This window comes from Culex quinquefasciatus, chromosome 2 (assembly GCF_015732765.1).
Source record: "Culex quinquefasciatus strain JHB chromosome 2, VPISU_Cqui_1.0_pri_paternal, whole genome shotgun sequence".
NCBI lineage: Eukaryota > Metazoa > Arthropoda > Insecta > Diptera > Culicidae > Culex > Culex quinquefasciatus.
The window spans coordinates 67,583,490-67,605,962 of record NC_051862.1 but is presented as its reverse complement, the minus strand read 5'-3'; the positions used below and the strand labels follow the sequence as shown (position 1 = coordinate 67,605,962).

General features: G+C 37.5%; 1 protein-coding gene across 10 annotated transcripts in view; it reads left to right on the top strand.

Annotated features, from left to right (window-relative positions):
- Positions 1 to 22,473, top strand: part of LOC6048682 (rab11 family-interacting protein 4B) — a 182,010-nt gene that overhangs the window by 68,467 nt on the left and 91,070 nt on the right. For 5 of the 10 annotated variants that reach the window (XM_038251558.1, XM_038251556.1, XM_038251552.1 and 2 more), the window contains 2 exons: positions 16,332 to 16,370; positions 20,279 to 20,393. In XM_038251558.1, the coding sequence (XP_038107486.1) occupies positions 16,332 to 16,370; positions 20,279 to 20,393 (154 nt within the window). The other 5 variants (XM_038251562.1, XM_038251559.1, XM_038251561.1 and 2 more) reach the window with 5 other exon arrangements.

The window sequence follows — 22,473 nt, the reverse complement described above, 5'->3', positions numbered from 1 at the left end:
GTGTTTTTTTGTTTGTATATTACACAAACACAACCACGTCTAGCTAAAGTCGACGACAATAGTTACAATTACCATACGTAGAGACGTGACATGGGTTTCTATGGGGAATCCGGTATGGTCAGCAACAAATCTTCAAACGCTGACGGCTTGACGACCACAAATGGAGTTGTTGTTGTTGTCTTCAAAAATTCGCGACAAACCTGCTCCACGATGACCCCCCATTTGGTGACCCGTAGTTTCTCAAGCCCCTCTCCGAGAGGTCCGAAGAACCTTGTGCGACCTGTTGTCGCAAATGTGACGTCATCGCGTGTGCAGAAAAAACTTCAACTTCTTCTCTTTCACCAGTTCTACGGGTACGAACCACCGGGTCACAAACTCCACGAGATTCATCGTGACTGAATTCTGGTCGTCCACTCTACTTGGTACAGGCAGTCAGGAATGAACAACCAGATTCCGAAGCGTGCACATCGCGCTTGGGCACGAGCTGGGAGAGAGGTGATTTCCATGAAATCACGCGACTAACTCGTCGCGCGCGCATACATAGACCATGCCTGCGCCTTCTAGCTTAGCATTTCTGACAGAGAGTTACAGTGACAAGTAAAAAAGTTAGGATATCTTTTTGAAAAGTTTTTGCCTTCCTCACCTCAATGAGGAAAGGCTATAAAATCACTCGAAAAATGAACTTCTTTATTCGACCTCCTAGACCCACCTTCACGTATACCTATCGACTCAGAATCAAATTCTGAACAAATGTCTGTGCGTGTGTCTGGATGTGAGTCCGTGCACCCAAAAATATGCACTCGATTATCTCCGGACTGGCTGAACCGATTTAGACTGTTTTGGTCTCATTCGATCCGTCTCGGGGTCCCACAAAACCCTAGTTAATATCATGAAGTTTAGAAAAGTACTTCAAAAGTTATGCTTAAAAAAACGATTTTAGCTAAACTTCGGAAGATTGTAAAAAGGGTGGTTTTTGTAAGAAAAAAAAAACGGTCATATTGTTAGAAAGGTATTTGAAAGACCTTTCAACGCGTTCAAAAGATTGAAGATCTGACAACCCCATCAAAAGTTATGAGCACTTAAGTGTTATTTATACACTTTTTTTAGGCCGGATCTCGAATATTTTGATGAAAAAGTTGTCCGGATCTATTATGCGACCCACCGTTGTATAGGTAATCAAAAGACCTTTCCAACGAGCCCAAAAGATTGAAGATCTGACAACCCTATCAAAAGTTATAAGTACTTTAGTGTTCTCAATACACTTTTTTTGAGGCCTGATCTCAGATATTTTGATAAAAAAGTGTTATTTATACGCTGTGTAGTGTATTCACTTTATGAATGTGAGGAAGGCACCAACCACCTAAAGGTGGATTAAGTAACGTTTTATAGGTATTTTACATTAATTCTTAAAAAATATATATATATTTTTCATCTGAATTTTTATAAATATCATCATCGTTCCCGCGGAATTACAGATAATTGAAGAATAATTAAAGTAAAAGAAAGCAGAAAATGCAAAATACGTTTTAATGTAACAAAGTTAATTTTATTTACTTCATTTTATTATTTTCACAGTAGGATTTTAAATGCATCGCAAATTATGCAAATTAGCTTAAAAGGATTATGTGGAGAGTTTTCAAAATATTTAATTTTCATAAATAAAGATTCGTGGAATTGTTGCATTTTCAACAACCATTTTTTTAAATCATGGCTTGTCAAAAGAAATTCGTTTTTTGTCAACAAAAAATTAAACAATGAAAAAATGATTTGATTTTTTTACTTTCTTTTAATTATAGATGAAAAAATTAGTTCATATCTAACAACTTTGTCAAAGACATTCAATCGATTAGGAAACCCATACTAAATATGAAGATTCAAAAGAAAAAAAAAACTTAGCGCATTTGTATCCTTTAAATTGGTATGAAGACTAGTTTGAAGAAATCTTATTATGAATTTAAACATGAGCAATTCTTGAAATTTTCAATCATCATTTTTTGTAATTATCATTTTGCCTTTGTGGCTATGACCAAAGAATAAATCCAATTTGTATAATAAATGCATATAAATTAAACAGTTTCCCATACAAAAATGGTATCTACCGTATGTAAAAAAAGTATTTACACCCCTTGGGCACTATGCACATTTTGTGATGAAACATGTAACAATTTAAAGTTTGACAGAAACCTAGTACTACGTTTTGTTCAGAAACTCATGCCGAACATTTTGCTACAAAAAGCTCATGAAAAGATGTTTTCTATAAAAAGTTATATAACAAACACAATTACAAAAATAAAAAAAAGGTGCAAAAAAAGTTTGTACACCTTTCGAAAAATTAATATAAATAAAGTATTTTTGTTGACAAATCACCATAAATCCAGTCTTCCAACTCCAAATAGGCATCTGTGACTGATTAAAAAAATAATTTGGATTGAATATAAAGTTTACTAACTACTTAGTATAAAAGTTTATATAACTCTGGAAATTCTATATAAAACTTATCTAAACTTAATTTTGCAAACTTTCAATTTAACTAAATGTCTAAAATTTTTTTTAAATCAGTCAAGGATGCCTATTTGGAGTTGGAAGACTGGATTCATGGTGATTTGTCAACAAATAACTTTGTTTATGTTAATTTTGTTTTGCATCTTTTTTATTTTTGTAATAGTATTTGTTATATAACTTTTTATAGAAAACATCTTTTCATGAGCTTTTTGTAGCAAAATGTTCGGTTGAGTTTCTGAACAAAACGTAGTACTAGGTTTCTGTCAAACTTTAAATTGTTACATGTTTCATCACAAAATGTGCATAGTGCCCAAGGGGTGTAAATACTTTTTTTACATACTGCACCCAAAACTGGCAGCGCTAGTCCGAGAGAATGATGGTCTCGAGTCGAGAGAATAGTAGTACCATTCACGGACGCAGAGAACACAGCTCGAGATGGGCGATAGAACTATTCTCTCGAGGATCATTTGCAAAAAAAGTTCATCCGTCAAACAAAAAACCAAAAATGTCGACAACGGGAATCGAACCAGAGACCTTTGACAAACCAATCCAATGACTTAGCTGCCTCGGCCACCACAGCTTGGTGACCAAGGAAAAGTCAGAAGTCGATGTATGACACTTGTTGGAAATTTATTGATTCAACTAACGAATGAATTCATTTGTTATGATGGTGTGAGTTGGTACCATTATTCTATCGATTTTGGCACTGAGCCCTCAATAAATTTTGAGAGAACGATTATCTCGACTCTGAATTTTGGGTGTGTAAATATTCGAAAATCTGTATCTTGAGAACGAAGTTTTTGATACATTTGGTGTCATCAGTAAAGTTGCAGATATAAGGTAAGGGCAATTTAAGATAGAAAAAATGCAAAAAAGATGAACTAAACTAAAATGGATTCTGAAAAGTTCAGCGCTCGAATGAGATCTACAATGACAAGAAAATTATGTTTATTAGAGTTTATTGCTTGAAGTTGTATGGGAAAATTTCAAAATGAACTAATTCAATCAGAACAGGCATTTTCCAGTTCGATTTGGGCAACCAAACAACCCCCGAAATTTGGGAGCGATTGGTTTTGACCCGGCTTTCCGCAAAGCGATTCAAATTTGTATGGGAAAGTTTTTGCAATTCCGTCGTGAAACTACTTTCTTTTCCTGTCATTCTTGAACGATGAAATAGTCTACTTTTCTGTACCAAAATTGGCAGAATCGAATAGCAACACTTTTCAAAAAAAAAAAATGCTGAAAAGTTCTACTTTTCGATTAAATTTGCAACTTGTTGCATAAACTACTATTTTGCAATTCCGTCGTGGAACTACTTACTTTTCCTGTCATTCTTGAACGACGAAATAGTCTACTTTTCTGTACCAAAAATAACAGAATCGAATAGCAACACTTTTCAAAATAAATGCAGAAAAGTTCTACTTTTCAGCACTGAAATGGGTGCTGAAAAGTTGAACTTTTCAGCACTTGTTTTGAAAAGTAAGACTTTTCAACATTTTTTTTATTTAAACGATTTATTGACAAAATACATGAAAATTCAACTTAAAATTTCACTCAATGGGTGTTTTTCGGAAGTGCAAAAAATGTTGTATGGAACTCGTTGCAAAACTTGTTTTTTTCAGTACTCTTCGTTTTTATCTAACTCGATGAACGTCGTTGGATAAATGTACGGCTAGTGCTGGAAAAATCTTCTTTTTGCATATTTTCATGTATTTTGTCAATAAATCGTTTAAATAAAAAAGCAGGCCAAGGATTGATACCTAAGAGCATGCAATGGCACTGACCTTGTTGCGTGCTCTTCGGTTGACGTCCACGTAAGGAACATCCTGGAAGGAGCGTAACTAACTACATCCGTAGTTCTGTTAGATCATTCGAATTATCTTGATCAGAACAGTATAGCTCTGGTTCCTTGCGAGTGTCCTATTTTCTTACCTCCACGTTGGCTTGGTTTTCATGATGACCTAGCTGGTGGCCTGTGGAAACGGATCGTAAACCTTTGACCACCGCGGGTCAGAGTCGAGACGGCTAAAAGAAAGGGGCGCGACAATGTGGGAAAGGGAAGTAATTTGTGATTGTAGACGGTATTGTTTTGATTCGCAGTATGTTGAGTCAACTGCTGTGGATGTACCTGAACGTCGCAGAACGGGGTTTCTCTCCTTTCCATTTCCAGCTACCATCTATCTCCTGTTTTTATTTTGCTCTACTGATTCGTACTTCTTCACTAATTCTTCTGTTTACCATTTTGGTTTTGATTTATTAACTCTTGATTCTCTTAACTCTCAACTATATTTGACTAACTAATACTGCGTAACAAACTGTCAGTTTTCCCTTAATTTGGTAGCAATGTCAATTCTGTTTATCATTTGCCTTTTCTTTATATATCTATTTGAATAATTTCGTCTGCCCTATAAGTTGTCCTTAATACAATCTACTCTATTTATTACTTATTATTTATTTCTACATCTACTACATAAATCACTATCTTTGTTTTACTATTGATTCTTTACATAGTATATTTCTTTCACTGCCCATTGTTTTGAATCTTTACCTTTTTCTTAAGCAAGTGAGGTTCGAGCCCTTACTCAATTTATGGAATGATTAAAGGATTAACACAAATATTACTATTGTACTTTTGAAAAACTTTTCTAAAATGCTTAGGACCAAAAATGTAACAAAACACCGCGACAAAAGAAATAGCAACATATAAACACGATTCAACACTAGGCAAGATTTCAGGAGAAAACAATACACAGTAGAATAACAACAAGTTTTTGAATTCAAACAAAAAATAAAACAGTTTTTGCTTTAATGAAAGTTGATAGGCACACTATAAATGGTTAGGCGCTTATACTTACATCAAACCCTACGTAATGTACCACCCCCGGCCGAGTTAAAATGCGTAACCGGAAAAGAAGGTGTGCATGCCTGGCACGAACACTCAAAGCGTGTTCTAGCGTGTTGCTCGTACTGACTCAGAGCAAGGGTAAGATGTAGGTGTAAGGGCAGTGCGTGTTCGTCGGGAACCTGGTGCATAAGATCGGTCAAGGCCCGTTCTTACACTGAAAATTGCGAATTGCGAATTGAAATAAATCGTTTAAATAAAAAAAATGTTGAAAAGTGGATTTCCTTTCAGTGTTGAAAAGTAGAACTTTTCAGCATTTATTTTGAAAAGTGTTGCTATTCGATTCTGTTAATTTTGGTACAGAAAAGTAGGCTATTTCGTCGTTCAAGAATGACAGGAAAAGTAAGTAGTTTCACGAAGGAATTGCAAAAAACTAGTTCATCAAACGATTCCTATGAATCTTTCATTCACGTCCTAATTAATTCACCCATCACTGTCTTCCATCCGCGCTGTCTCTCTGTATGTATGCTGTAGCATGAACCCGACTTGTATCCACACACACACGTCGTTGCGCCGTTGTGCTGGTAGTCCCTACAACCACGACTCCGACCCAAAGGTAGCACGGCCCGTACTATGTCAGTTGTCGTGCCGCCGTAGTTCATGTCAGTCGCTCGTGCGCCCGTCCGTTCTTCGTTGATATCTAAGCAGTGTGTGACACCTTTCGCGTGACGTGACGTGTTCTCGGGACCGTCAAGGGTAAAGTCATAGGCCGGTGGCGTTAAGTGGCGGTGGTCCAGATATCTGGGAAAATTTCTCGCAGACTCCCCCGCGTGTGTGTGTATTTCTCGAGGGGATGAAGAAATGATATCATCATCCGGCAGTGAAGCGGGTGCAGTTTCGAGGTTTTGAGCAGCGGTGAACGGAAACCAAACAAGTATCGAAGAACGGTGAAGACTTGGAAGAGTTGTGTGCGGAGAAGAAGTTTCGTACGAATGATTCACCTGGAGCCGAGATCGTTGAAAGTGCATCCATCTAGGTGACAACCACCCCTCTCTGAGAAGATTGTTGGTGTTTGTAGTTTTGGTTTGGTGTGAACATAATTGGATAAGTGTCGCAATTGGTACAGAGTGTGTACCTTGGTAGCGCTGCGCTGACGTATAGCCGGATTGATTCACGAGGTGTACGGCTTGTAGTTCTGTAGTGTTGGTGATCAGCTGCTCGGTTGATAACGGTGTATTGAGCGCCAAGAAGTTAGTAGTGCCCCGAGGATATCTTGTTTCCCAAGTAGTGAATGATTGCTAACCTTAAGAGCTAACCACTTTGCTGAGCATCGTCTTGACAGGAGGTCACTAATCAAAACTAACTACGGCCGTCAACGCTCAAGTGTTGTGCCCGTCGGCGATTCTCTACCACCATGGATAATCTGTACAAGCTCATGGTGTACAATAACGCTCGAAAGTTTGTATAAGCTAGAATCTATCTCTGCTCTGTTTCGTCACACGTGGCTTGCACAAACCAGATACAACAACTGCTACTGGTACTGCTGTTGTACTACTGTTGGTTCTGCTATTTCGGTTGAGTGATGTTTCCATATAGGTGGTGTTGTTATGGTTCTTTTGTGCAACACTTGTGTCCTTGAGTGGTCTCACTTGGAAGCAGCACTCCGTGGGCGTTCGTCCTTTTGATAAGTCTCAACTCAACGCTTTGCCGGATGTCCCCGTGATGAAACGCTACATGTCGCGCCATGTCATGTTGTTCTCCATCATGTAATCAGTCGCCACCGCCAGGTAGAATCGGATTAGCGGGGTTTTGGATTGGATGTTATTGTGCCATTGCACGCCCACAGACAGTGAAGGCCTTTGAAAGTCAGTGAAACGTACAAAACAAAACGAACTCGCCCGCTCGCGGTTGGTCGATAAAATGTGTGATGTGTATTATTTCTAACCTAACTAATTTGATTATGAAGTCCACCGTGTGTATACCGCGAACTACGCGCGGTTACGTGCTAATACAGGGCCCGCTGTACACTTTCGCGAGGGGCTCCAAACTATTGCTAGTTGTTGATGGTTATGTGGAGTGGAGTTGACTGTTGCTGCAGGTCGTAGCTTTTGCCGCGAACTGTGAGGTCCAAGTACGCGTGGCTTTTGAAGAGAGCTGGGTGCGCGCGATGGGTTTTGTTTACAAACTTTGGGTTAGAGCGCGCAGCTCGCGCGGATTCCTTTCTATCGCGGTTGAACACGTGCTAGCGGGGAAGAAGAGGGGGTTAATAAGTTATTTTTTTTCATATTTTGATGAGGATAGGCTTGCTCGAAGATGGAGCAATGAGATGTTGGGAAGCAATTTGGGCTAAGGTATTTAGTAGCTGTTAGTAGTTATTGGAGCGCATCAAAATTGAAACCAAAATGTGCACACTGTTCTAGAATCCGTATCAATTCTCAGAATGATTGGTTTAGTGAAGCGGCGAAATCTACTTGCGTATGTGGTCGAAAGTCTGATCACTTCTTAGCCTTAATTACCTGAGGGATTATGTGGCTTTAGGACTTTGCCGGATATTTATCGCTGTAAACCTAAATTAATTGGTACAGGACGATGCAGAGAAAAAGAGAATAAAGTTGTTTTTTCATGTCCGGAACGTGTATGGCCGAGAGATTCAAGCAATCCTAGTGAAGAATTTTTTTTATCAAATTTCAAGCATAATGATTAACAATTTCAAGTTAAAAGTTTTTGAAAAAGCTTTCAACTTTTTTACTAAGTCTAACAAAGTCACGGAGTTTATCCTTTTGGTACAGTTTTATTTTCGTATATTACGTATATTTCGTATATTATTTGAATGGAATTTGTTGATGGCAGTTACAACTTCCGGAGATAAATGCTATGAAATCATTCTAAGAAGCCAAGCGCCTCCATTATTTTTCTCTCTCTCAAAATTAAACCATGGAGGCGCCTGGCTTCTTAGTATGGAATAATATCTTTTGTACCCGAGATTTACAAATTTATTCTTTCGCAGGAAATTCACTATTATTCAATTTCTTCAATTTTAGTATGGGGTTATACAACTATACATGCAGCAATTTCATATAAGATTTAAAAAAAAAGTGTAATTTTCGTCGATTTTCTCCAAAAACACATTTAAAAAAAATCATAACTTCGCCTCATTTCAACTGATTTTAGCTGTCTTGGACGCAAATGAAAGGTGGTAAATTATCCTTTCAAGGAAAATAGGTTAGGAGTTCGAAAAAATCTAAGCTACGATTTGAAAAAGTCTTATGAAAACTTTAAATGCCGTTTTGACCGTGTCTGAACCAAAGAGCTTATGTCTGAAAATATTTGTATCTGAGTACTCGGGAAATTTCAAGTAACATACTAAAAAAATGGCGATGTTCATTATCTATCAGGATTCCATGATATGATTTTTTGAAAATAAAATCTAGGGTTTTCAACGCGTCACATTCAAAAACGAAAAAAATACAAAAACGGGAAAAGTCAACTAAAACTGCGATAACATTAAATTTCAGCGTTGGCCTGTATTTTTTTTTTAAATCATTTCAATTAATTTCATTTTATTACAAAAATAGATATTAATTTTATTTTGCGAAAACCCAAGCGGCTTTTTGCCTTGACGAAAATTTGGTGATTAACACAATAAAATGCGTTTTTCGGAATAGCCGAATTTTAATCTTGCATCAACGTTTTTCAAGAAACCAATGCTTCACTCGTTCTTTATTTTTTGGTTTGACAAATACGGTGACTCTTGTCGTTTAGTCCGAGAATTGTCGTTACTTTTTGAAACAACATTTAAAAAATTACTCTGCGACAAAAAGACATGTTTTTATGGAAAAGTCGTATTGCGGGTATCAGGATTAAATATCATTCCGCTGCGATCGTATCCCGCCGTTGCGGAAATCGCAGAGGTCCCTTAGTAGGCTCAATTGGTGACATGCTCGATCAACATGCTTGATTTCATATCTGAATAAGTCACGTGGCTGCAAAAAATCTGAAATAAGCAAAGCATGCTCGGGATGTAATGCTGGTTATTGGTACCTTGAAGTGACACGTGATCGTAAAATGCGTTGCGCTGATCGAAGTGCGCTTTATAGTCGCAGCCAACCAACAGTTCAGAACAGACCGCCGCACTTTGCGCAGTAGCCAGACTGACGCTCTCTAGAACCGCAGAATGTTAAAATATCTTGCCAAGGATAATACATAAAACTAAAAAAAAGTTTGACGGTATCTGCGTCAAAATAATGCTGATCTAATTATTAAGACCAATAAATCCTTGACCAATTTTGATTCATTTTTTATTAAACTTAAAAGAGCAACTCTCTACGAAATCGGCCGATTTCGACCATTTTTATTTTTTGTATTTTTTTATTTGACTCAAACTTTGTGGGGGCCTTCCCTATGACCAAATAAGCTATTTTGCGTCATTGGTTCACCCATACAAGTCTCCATACAATTTTGGCTGCTGTCCATACAAATGGTATGTAAATATTCAAACAGCTGTAACTTTTGAGTGAATTTTCTGATCAATTTGGTGTCTTCGGCAAAGTTGTAGGTATTGTTGAGGACTTTTGAGAAAAAAATAGGTACACGGAAAAAAAAATTGCAGATTTTTTTATCAACTTTTTTTTTACTAAAACTCAATTTTCCAAAATACGTATTTTTTGATTTTCGAGTTTTTTTATATATGTGTTAGGGGACAAAAATCCGCAACTTTTGAGCCATACAGAAACATGGTCGAAAAATCTGCCGCCGAGTTATGAATTTTTGAAAAAAATAGTGATTTTTGGAAAAAATCGAGGTTTCATGCAAAAACAAGTTTGACATTATTTTTTAATGCAAAATTAAATTTGCAATCGAAATGTACTTTATAGATTTTTTGATAAAGGGCTCCGTTTTCAAGATATAACCACCGAAAGTTTGATTTTAGCGAAATATTTGCAGTTTTTCAATTTTTAAAAATAGTGACCAAGAGTGACCATTTCTAAAAATAGACTAGCATTTTAAATGGGCGTTATATTCAATGTTTGGCCCTTTTAAAATGTAAGTCTTGATTTAAAAAATTTTAAAATATTTTTTCGAAAAGATCGGAAAATTTTACGAATGTTTTAACATTGAAAATCGGACCATTAGTTGCTGAGATATCGTCATTAGAAAATGGTGGGTTGTTTTGGTGAGATTTAGAAAACTTCAATTTTCGTGTTTCTTTTTCTTTAAGCCGCTGTATCTTAACAATCCGAGGTCCAATCTTCAATGTCTCTTAGACAATTTTATAGCAAATTTTCTGGACTTTTCAAAAAAAATATTTTTAGAAATGGTCACTCATGGTCACTATTTTTAAAAATTGAAAAACTGCAAATATTTCGCTAAAATCAAACTTTCGGTGGCTATATCTTGAAAACGGAGCCCTTTATCAAAAAATCTATAAAGTACTTTTCGATTGCAAATTGAATTTTTCATTAAAAAATAACATCAAATTTGTTTTTGCATAAAACTTCGATTTTTTCAAAAAATCACTATTTTTTCAAAAAATCACTATTTTTTCAAAAAATCATAACTCGGCGGCAGATTTTTTGACCATGTTTCTGTATGGCTCAAAAGTTGCAGATTTTTGTCCCCTAAAACATATCAAAAAATCTCGAAAATCAAAAAAATACGTATTTCGGGAAATTGAGTTTTAGTAAAAAAAAAGTTGATAAAAAAATCTGCATTTTTTTTCCGTGTACCTATTTTTTCCTCAAAAGTCCTCAACATTATCTACAACTTTGCCGAAGACACCAAATTGATCAGAAAATTCACTCAAAAGTTACAGCTGTTTGAATATTTACATACCATTTGTATGGACAGCAGCCAAAATTGTATGGAGACTTCTATGGGTGAACCAATGACACAAAATAGCTCCTTGGTCATAAGGAAGGCCCCCACAAAGTTTAAGCCAAATCAAAAAATAAAAATAAAATCCATTTCCGGTTTTGGTAGAGAATTGCTCAAAAGTCTTTGTTGTATTGAAGCAAATAAAAAAAATTACCGTTTTTTGATACATTTTTTGTAATTCTTGATGACATGTTACAAGGTAACATCATTGTTTGAAAATTAGTTTCAAATTGGTACGGTTCTCATTTTCACTGGAATCAAGATAAACTCATTTTCACACGCCACACTGACATAAAGCTGTCTCTGATGCCAGAATATAAATCATTCTCACCTCACTGCAAACTTCTAGTTCCACCCTACCATTTTGCGCTCGGAAGCCCCCCCGGGTCGGAGATTCATTAGAACAAAGCTAATTTACATACCACAGGTCTCTCCACGAATCGGTAGCACCCAGGCTAGGTGGATAATTATGCTGCGCGACTTACATAACAAATGAGGCTCTCCCGTATTAAGCTCATTTTATAATCCGCGATGATACACCCACGTCACTCTAACATTTGTATGCATTTTTAATTCATTTGGAATCGCATATAAAAAATGTAGAATAAAGGAAAAAATCAACTTCAATCATAATGCTGATACCGTGTTTAACCAAAACAGAGTGACTTTTTTTTAAATTAATATTAGACAGTATTTACCATGTAATTTTCACTGTGATTCTATACCTACTTACACAGCAGATTTGCCGGTATGTGTGAGATTAAATTTGACTCACGCAAAGTCGCCGGTAGCCGCAGACATTTCAGCTCGTTTTGAAATGTCTTTGGAATACACAACGAAGATGATTGTCGCGTTTCTCCAGCCAGTGAGGAAGATTATCAAGCTTTCACCTGCCCAAGGCACAAAAAGGCTTGGTTACTAACTTGCTCCTCTCGTTTACTCCCTTCCTGTTGAAATGCAGATGATGTTGAATCTTTTCTGTGAATGTGTAAAAAACAGACACACACATTAAGGTGTGTGTTGTTTCGCAATAAAAATGTTCTTTGTTAGAATACCGGTTTGTTTACGTTCACATGTTGGGAGTAACCGGCAAGTTTGAGAGATTTTCACAGTATCGATAAAATGTGTGTTGATAACGGTGAGGTTATTTAAGGTTTCTTCTTTTTTTCTCTCTCTCGCACTTTGCAACATTGTTATCTGATTTGCGAAGGATTGAGAACGTTTGATAGCGAAATTCCAGACTCAGGGCAAGTTACTTGCTGATACGGGTTAATTTATGGAACTTGCGTTGGACTTTGATGACGACAATCGTGAAAGTGAAATAAATGTCAGAAAATTGAACATTAATTTCAAACGTACCTAAAACTTAAGTAAGTGATGTTACTTTTATTTTCTTTTAGACTAAATAAAACTCTTAAAATTATGCCTGTACATCAAATAAAGTAAACAAAATTTTTCCAATTAAAAAGAAAGCTTCTTAATTACATTTATTACAGCAAAAAATGTGCAAAATTAACATTAATAAAAACAGCTGTACCTGTGTCCAGCCTTTTATCAGTCTCCTAGTCGCTTATCAAACAGTGTTTCACCTGTTCTGATGAACACCTTGATGAAGCTCCGCAAGTGTGTATAAGTGAGCAAACATCGTCGTCGTTACACATGTTCGACCAGCGGCTTTGTGGAGTTTCGTGCCTTCGATGCGTCTCGCGACAGCTGATTATCAGCTCCTTGCGTTTAGTGGTGTTGGGGTGTTTGGGGTGGCCCCATTTAGGTGGCAGGTTTTTTTTTGTTATCGTGTTTGTGAGATATAATTGGGACACGCGATTCAAGGTTGTTGGCGCCTAGAAGGTTTATTTTTTGGTCTTCTATAGGGAGGTGGAGTTCGGTAAAGGTCAAGAACATTTCGTGGTTATGAGGGGGTAAATATGGTTCTTTGAAATCTAGATTAAATTTTCAAAACAACCTATCCCTCATGGGTTTCCTATGCAGATAGGGCCTTTTGAAAATTTAATCGAGAAATGATTGATTACTATTTTTCCGAGGATGTGACAGTTTTGTCAGTATTTGAGGGGAAATGTATTAATTTTAATGAATTCTTTATCCTAAATATTTTTGTGTTAATCAATTTAGTTCAGTATATGACTATTTTGGAAAAAAATATCTCGTTTCGTTCGAAAAATCATGCCCGATTTAATTTATTATTCTAAATGTTCTTAAAGGGTTATTAATTCTGTTATTGGACATTTAAATTATTGAAAATGCGTCTTTCAGTTACGACAATTTTGGTAAATATTTTCAGACATAGACTCTTTGGTCCCGAGACCTTCAAAACCGCATTTCAAGTTTTCATACCTTTTTTTAAATCGTTTTTTGTTGTTGTTTTAAATCGGTTGAAATGGTGCGGAGTTAATTTTTGGAAAAATGTGGTTTTTGCAAAAAATTACGAAAATATGCACTTTAACACGGCGTAGGTCACCCTAATGGCCAAACAAAAATATACGTGTTAAATTATTTCGGCCAAGGAACCCTCAGCAAAATTTTGATCCCGATTTTTTCGAATCATGCTGTTTTCGTGGGGAATTTATGTATGTAGGGGAGAGTGGGGAGACTTGATCCTCGGGGACACTTGATCCCAAGCCTGTATCTCTTCAGCATATGGGTAGAAAAATTAGCATTGTTCTAGAAAGTTGTGCAAAATTGACCTAAACTCAATGAAGAAAACAAAGAAAAAATAAAAATAAATGTTTGGAATGAGTTACACAAATTTTTCTAAAAAGTACTGCAAAAAACCTTCACGAGATTTTTTTTTGTTTTGATATGTATAGAAAACATTTAAAATTCATTCAAAAAAATTTTGTTTATACATGAATTGTTTGATAAACTTATTAACTATGAAACCCTTACGCATTTGTCGTTAAATTTTTGTCATACCGTCATCTGGGGCTAATCGGGACACATGGGGCGAATTGGGACAGCAGTTTTAGCAATGTTGCAGCCTAATATTTGCCTTTTTGAAGTGGTTTCGGTTACCAGATTCAGAGCAACAAAATGTGTTCAATAATTCAATTCTCAAATTTGAAGCTTTCAAGTGCTCTAAAACGTGCTGTCCCTATTCAGACTGTAGTCCCGATTGGCCCCAGTTGATGGTTCTTTTTTCCAATCAATTATTTAAAAAAGTGCGTTTAGGGAGACTTGATCCCTGCATTTCTACAGTCACTGGAATCAGCCTCAATCTTAATTAATTGGTTTGGTTTTTCGTGCATGGATTCCTTTAACATAGTTGTGGACGAATTACTGCAGTTTGAACAATTTTTCAAATCTTGAGATTGTTTTGAATAGGTCTTATAAACATATGAAAGACAATAGTTTATAGAACCTTTTCAAAAAAAACTGTTAAAATGTTTTGTAAACAAAAAAGCTTTTCTAAACATGCTCAATTTTAATCTAAACAAGAATATTTTAAGCTTTAAAATATTTTACATACTAAACTTGTTTTATTTTGAACACAAATGTTAAGGTTTTATGTGAAATTACTGTAAGGCCGTTGCAAATATTTTTTGAAGTTTATGTCCCTCGACTCTGACCAAAGTCGAGGGGGGGGTAAAAGTTCAAAATATTTTAAAACGTACCCAAACCTGCTAAATATGATTATCAATGCAGAAAAAGGCATTTTAGATTGATTTCAGTTGATTAGACCTCTACTTCCATTGAAATTTTCAAGTTTTTTGAAAAAAATATTTTTTTGCCCCCTGATTTTTTTGACCAATTTTGAAGGGGGGGGGGGGGGGTGACATTTACTTTAAAAAATATTTGCAACGGCCTAACTTATAGAAAATAAAAAAAAGGATGAATAAGAAACATTTTGCTAAAGATTTCTTTAAAATGTTGAAAGGGGGATCAAGTTACCCCTAACATTTTGGAAATGCCGGTTTAAAATATTTGTTTCAAACGTTTGGCATTATTCGCAGAAATCATCTGATTAAATACCCTTATCAGCCAAACAAGCAGAATGTTTAAGTTTTCATTTCATGTAAAACGTTCATAATTTTGTGAGAAATTGATAGAGTTATGTGCGATACAAAAAAGGGGATCAAGTCTCCTCACTCTCCCCTATATAATTAAGTCAACTATAAATTGACAATGATGCATTTTATACAGAAAAAGTTAAATGCTTTCGATTTTACATTAAAAAAGCGAAGTACATATTTTCTTTCACAAAAATATCTATTTACTCAAAAAAAAAAATATTTGGAAATTTGAAATTTACATTAATCAATGAAGGTCAAGTATATTTTCACTGTATTTTACAAGATAATAATAAGTACCTACAATAAAATAAACAAATTTTCGGCAAAATCAGTGCAGCTCAATTTGTCCGCAAATAATTTAAATAGTCATAATAATTTAAATAGTCATAATAGTCATAATTGTCCTGTCCATTCCAACAGCAATGACGCGTACCTTGTTCGGTTTGTTTTATTATTCATACTTTCACGCTCCATGAAGAAAAAAAAAGACAGACCCAAGCAAAACTTTTTAGCACTGGAAATCCACCCACTAGGTACATTTGCGACACTCGCGCCAACCCAGCCTACCGTAATAAATTGTTTACGACCACATTTCCTACACGGTCATTTGGAATTGTCGAAAGTTAGATTAAATTTTAACAACTTTGCATTTCAAGTGAGTTTAATGGTTGATTTCCAAATATTTTTGAACTAAATTTGGTTTTTTTTTCTCAGAATTTAAGATATTTCAAATAAAAGTGTAGAAACCAAATGGGTTTTTAGTATGTCCATGTTTTTCACTTTTGCTAGACAGGCGACAATTCCATTAGCATCAAAGTGGAGCCAAAGCTCTCGGTGGGTCCAAAGGGATACGTTATCAAACGAGCAAAACAAAACAGAAGGCCACTGGAAATTGCTCCTGGCTGGTTCTCGGTGGGGGTGGCATTATGAATTATAATGTGTTCTTTGTTTTTAGAATAGCTAATGGTGTTCTTTTGTGGAAAAGGGCTCTGTGGTGAAGGATGCATGTTTTGGTTGTGCTTTCTAAACTGCCTTTCATTTGACTTTAGAATGATCTAATTGTTTGTACTTTTATTTCCTTCCAGCTCTGGAAAGCGACAGTTGGGATCCAATGCCTTAGCTAAGTGAGTATCGTGTGTGTGTTCTAAATGACGACGATAAAAAGACAACGAGAACTGCGTCATTTTGGCAAACATTTCGCGGTCAGCTGAACTCGAAGCCGTTAGATGGCTCGCACTGTGTCTGTAGAACGAAGCCAACTCAATGTTTACCTTTGCTGGCAAACTGCATGAAAGCGGAACTTGGGGCAAACACAAATTTAAATACAGCCGGAAAAAAGTAGCGGTGCACAAAAATAGTCGCACATGCCATCATCACCTGTCCGTCGTACACGCAAAACTGCCAATGCGAATTTACTGACCATTGGTATCAAAATCTTGAACATCGAATGGTCATAAACGATCATGAACGTTCGATGCGCAAAGCGCGTTGACCATCCGATGTTCAACGTGTTTTCTGACATTTTGACAGCTCTTTTGAATGTGTGCGTGACATCACACGCAGCTTTTTACTGTTTGCACTATTCACCACTGGCGCCGCCACCGTACATCATCACGGCTAGCGCTAGTACCACTTTTTGCCACCAGATGGATTCAGCCATCCCCAGGACACAAACCAAAAAGTAGCAGAGAATATTTATCAAAACAGACAATTTATTTTCCGTTAAACCAAAATTAAAACTAAATCAATCAAAATTACGATTGAGTCAGTTTATTTTTGGTTTACCAAGAACAGAAATTGTATGTTTTTTACAAATATTCCTCCCAAAGAGAAAATATTGTATTGAAAAACAAACAACAGCTTTTTATTTGTTATTATATAAGATAAGTAAAATTTCTGATTTTTTATATTAAATAAAACACACAGCTTTTTAGTCATCTCTATGACAAGAATCAAGAGTTAGGAATCCGGTGCTACGCAGTAATTGTCCGCACCTCCGCCGAGTAGTTCCGAAGTAGCACACACGAGATGTTTTTGTTGTTGTCAACCGGTTCCTCGACTTCGTCGTGCCGGCCAGATCTGAGTCTTCTGAATGGGCTTTTGAGGGACGTCTTGATGGAAGATTATTAGAGAGGCGGCGGACAAGACTGGCAGGTCTACCGATGGCAACTGAATACCATGGGAACAGTGGCTTGCGGAAGCACGTATCTTCTTATTCTTCTGGTTCCTTCCGATTGGCTTGTTCTTCGGTTTGACCTCCACGGTCGTAGATTCTTCCCAGATTTGGTCGTCTTTGGTCCGCTCGGGACACCCACGCACAAAAAACACCGATGCCAAGTTCAGCCACGTCCTGCTCGTTCGTAATCAGCGGTTCCAGCTTGACATCATCAAACGAGTTGTCCAAGTTGCTCCCGGCTACGGTTGATTCGATTGCGGCCAGAATTCCGTCGTCCGGGGAGGTTGCAGCTGTAGCTTTGGTTTCCGCTTGCCAACTCGGCCTGCAGCGATTTGATTTGGTGCAGATTGTGCTCGCTAAGGCAAACTCCGTCCACGTAGTGATCTTTTTCTTCGGTTTTGGAGTGGACTTTGGCGTGGATATTGGTGTCTGGGTCAGTTTTTCGGCAACAAATGGGGTGGCACTTGGACGATACTTGTTACACCAAGTGCACTTAACCAACCCGGTGGGCCGCCACCCAGTAAGCTCAATGACAAATTGGACACGAAAAGCCCTTGTCCCGCTGCTGGTAACCATCGCGACAAAGCACCCCTCCCGGCGTTCGCGAATCCCAATCAAAACAAACCCGATAGCACCGGCACTTCCAGCCGTACTTCGGAATCGACGTCACGTTCCGTGGTAGTGCCACCGGCCGCGGCGATGCACGGGTAGTAGAACAATTTTAGACAGAACATCTGGGGAAAAATAAGCGTTTTGAATCTCTGGACCGCGATGTATCTTGCGTATCTACCTTGCACACTAGGCTCGCCCCTAGGCGCGAGCAAAAGTAGCTCATTTTGTTTAAGGCCTGCGCCACGACCACCTCCAGGTTGCTGAGCGTCCCCATGGCCGCGCCAAGGCCCACGCAAAACGACCAGCTGGCACACGACCGGTGAGTGTAAAAGTATCCGCCGTTCTTGATCGAAGCGAACTCCACCGGCTCGGTGTGGCCGATCTTCTCCAGCTCAATCACGTACTCGGCGTTGATAATTGGGTTTCTGCGGAAGAGAGATAGAGTGTTGAGTTAGATCGCCGGTTAAAAGGTCACAACCATACGCACTTACGTTACGTTCAATTCTTTCCGTCGTTTGTTGCTGCTCATCAGCGGCGGTATTCCGAGCGTGAGGACACCACCACCGCTGCCCGTTTGTCCCCCTGACTGGGACTGCTCCCGGAGAATCCCTCGTCGTCTTCCAGGACTACAGCGCGGCCGCCACCGTCGCTTCGACACTTTTCTTGACCTCGACCCGTAGCATTTCGCCCTGGCCCTGCTTGCTACTTTCGCCGAGCGCGGATTGGGTGCACACTTTGCCGGGGTACTTTTCCGGAAAGTAGGGAGATTCTTCCGGCACGGGAATCAACTGGTCCGCGTCGGTTTCCATCATTTCGGCCGTCGCGACGGAACTGCTGGCCGTACTCGGGCTGCCGCGGATTGATTCATCCGGTGAGGGAAGTACCAGGGCCACCAGGAATCACGAACACGAACAATTTTGGACACTCGCGATGCGGTGACCACAGAATTACCGGCGGAAACTTTCCCGGACCGCCTACCGGTGTTAGCCGAAAAAACTTGCAGAGCGAGTACAGCCTACCGCGACAAAAAAACAAAACGTCAAACTAACCACAGAGAAGAACGGGCTATTTTAAAGAGGGTGAAGAAGAAATTCTTCGGTTGACAGTACGGTTTGCGCAAATATCACGCATACAAGAGCATGAATAAAATCGTATGATTCAGAATGCGGTGGTGTTGGTGATTTTTTAAATGCTTTGAACATCCGATGGGAATAAATTTGAACATCGGATGGGTTAGGGCGAGTGAGCATCCAACGTTCACCGGAATTTCTTTGCGTGTACGTGAGGTGACTGATTTGAATAAGTAACAAAGTTAATGCTATTTTAGACGACAGGCCTACTCGCAGAGTGGAAGTCCGTCCAAGTCCACGCAAGTCAACCAGCAGCTATAGCTGTCAGAGTTGACGTGGTCCGTCCGCGCAAGCAGGCGTTCAGTTATGACAATGACTTTCCACCACCTCTTAGCCTAGTAGAGTTTGGCGGAGACAAGTTGTCGACCTTCGAGACCACACGAGAGAGGCATCTGAAAGGCCTGCAGCGGGGTTTCGTGTCAAGTGGGAGTGCTCTAGACCTCCGGATGGCAAAAACTTAAGCTCTTGATCTGGATTTGCTGCAAACGAATTCTTTGGGAGGTAGACTGCCTCTAGGACAGTGAGTTCTTCTAACGCCGATATTTGGAGGTTTGACTACACAAATATCAGGGTTAAAGTCCACTTCCACTAGCGAAATGCTTTCAACAGCCATAATTAACATACCAATTGGCACCTCTCTAATTCCGCTTCAGTTGGCTCGATTGCGAGTTCAAAGCTGCGCAAAGCCGCTCGAAGCAGGTTTCTTTAACGAGAGTCACGTTTGCAGAGCAGGAAAGATTACGGACATTTCTTGCAGCGATCGATAACGATGTCTCTTCCTGTCGCTAATTGCATAATTCACGTTGATGGCATACCTGGCGGCGAGATTTCTCTCGACTTACATCGTGTATAACAGATTTGCTATAAATTATGGTATGTAATAAGATGGATATGCCATAATGATATAACACTTACTTGATTGTAGCTTGCGCTCAAACCAACTGCAGCAATCTTACTTAGTTTGCTATAATCTACGGCTTTGATGGAAACGTTTCTGCCATAACAGTATACCAGTTCAGCTGGGTTTGCCATAATGTACGCGCTCGTTGGAAATATTTCAACCCCTTTCAGTATAACAAAACCAACCATAATTATACCAACTGTTTCGTTTCAGCCACCTATACAGATCATCGAGTTTCAACTCGTCCGGCCGGAGCTCAAACTGTGATACAGCAGAAGACATGTATAGCGATGTAAGTTTGGAGGACGTGCAAGACTTAAACCATAAGGTGAGTGGGTGGGGTTTTGTTTTTGTTTGTCGGCTCCCTCCCTGGTGTAAATTTTCCTCCCTTCCCCCTAAAAATCCCCATTTTCTCGCCGCATGGGTTTATGGACGTTTGCTTTGTGTGAGTGCCCGAGTGTGTTATGCTGATTTTCCCCAATCTTTAAATAATGTTTACGTTCGAACACGTTTAGCAAATGAATCACATCCGCTGCGAAATTGAGAAAAATTGCTGCGAATCGAAAGAAAGGCTGAGCGATCTGGCTGAGAAATTTCCCTTTAGTCGCTCGAATGGACGATGACAACGATGATGATATCACCCTTACTGTTAAAAAGCCGGTGGTGGTGGGTGGATCTCGGCCATGATGACAACGTGGTTGACAGCGGGAGGTCAGCTGAACTTTGTAATTAACTAATTGACGATGAAAGATGCTTTTGAGGTTGTTTTAAAAAGTGATGTTAGATGCCAGATGACGATGTTGGGTTTTGAAATTGTTGATGCTTTGAATTAACCAAAAATTTATAAAAATACAGGATAATCATAAAAATCATTTAAAAATCTACTTTCTTTTATATAAAAAAACATGAAAATTTACCACTTTTCCAGGGAAATTTCACTTTTGTAGTCTAAATTGAGGTAATATTAAAACATAAAAAATGTAATATCAAATGTTCCAAATTTACACATCTGGATTTTTTTTTGTTTTTTTTTTGGTCAAATTAACTATTTTTAGTTTTGCTTTTTGTGTGTTTTTGAATATCCCTCACTTAAGGGCTCGAACTATTTGGCCTTTTTTAATGTCGTGTTTTAAAATTCTGAAAATATTTGTTTCAAAGGTTCTGAAAATTCCTCAATTCTTGGAATTTAACCTCTTTTCCTTATTTAGTAATCCAAATAACCCAATTACTAAATTAGGAAGAGAGGCAAAATTTCTAGAATAAAGGAATTTTGTACTTTTTTTCAGTTTAGAAAATAGTAGTTTATGCAACAAGTTGCAAAAAGAGGATTTTTTCAGCACGAGTCGTACATTTATCCAACGAGGTTCACCGAGTTGGATAAATACGAAGAGTGCTGAAAAAATCAAGTTTTGCAACGAGTTCCATACAACTTTTTTTGCAATTCCGAAAAACACCCATTGAGTGAAATTTTAAGTCAAATTTTCATGTATTTTGTCAAAAAAAACTTTTGAATCAAAAAAATGTTGAAAAGTGTTACTTTTCGAAACAAGTGCTGAAAAGTTCAACTTTTCAGCACCCATTTCAGTGCTGAAAAGTAGAACTTTTCAGCATTTATTTTGAAAAGTGTTTTTTTTTTCGATTCTGTTATTTTTGGTACAGAAAAGTAGGCTATTTCGTCGTTCAAGAATGACAGGAAAAGTAAGTAGTTTCACGACGGAATTGCAAAAACTATTTTTTCATACTTTTAAATCTTTGCAAGCCCAAAACAAAAGAAAATTGCACAGAATTTTCAAAGATTTTCAAATATTTGTTATCAGAGATGTTTAAAAAATAAAAAAAATAATTTTTTTTCTGAAAATTTTAACCTTAATTAAAAGCTTTTACTCAAAAACGGTGCATTTTATCAAAAAGTCACAAAAAAACTTACTCCAAATCTAAATTTAATTTTACATCTCAAAAATGATTTTAAAAAGCTTTTTTGGTTGAATTTTCGATACTTTCCATAAATTGAAATTGAACTAATCATAATTTGGCAAAAAAAAATGTGCTAAAAAGTAAATTAAAAATATGACTTATTGTTTTCCGTGTACATATTTTCCGAATAGATACAGATTTTCAAATATTTGTGTAGCACTTTTCTATGTATGGAGACTTGTTTTGAGAAATCAATGACGCAAAATGGATTGTTTGAACACAATAAATTAATGGACAAAGTTTCATGCAAATAATGAAATACAAAAATTAAAAACAAACATACTCATTTTTTTCCTGACATAAAATATGTACACATTCCAAGATGTAATATTATCATGATTTTTTACTGTGTGGAAAAATTAGCAATAATAATACTTCTGTCCCTTGATTTTTTGTGGAAAATTTGAAGACAAAAACTTGGAATGAAATTTGCA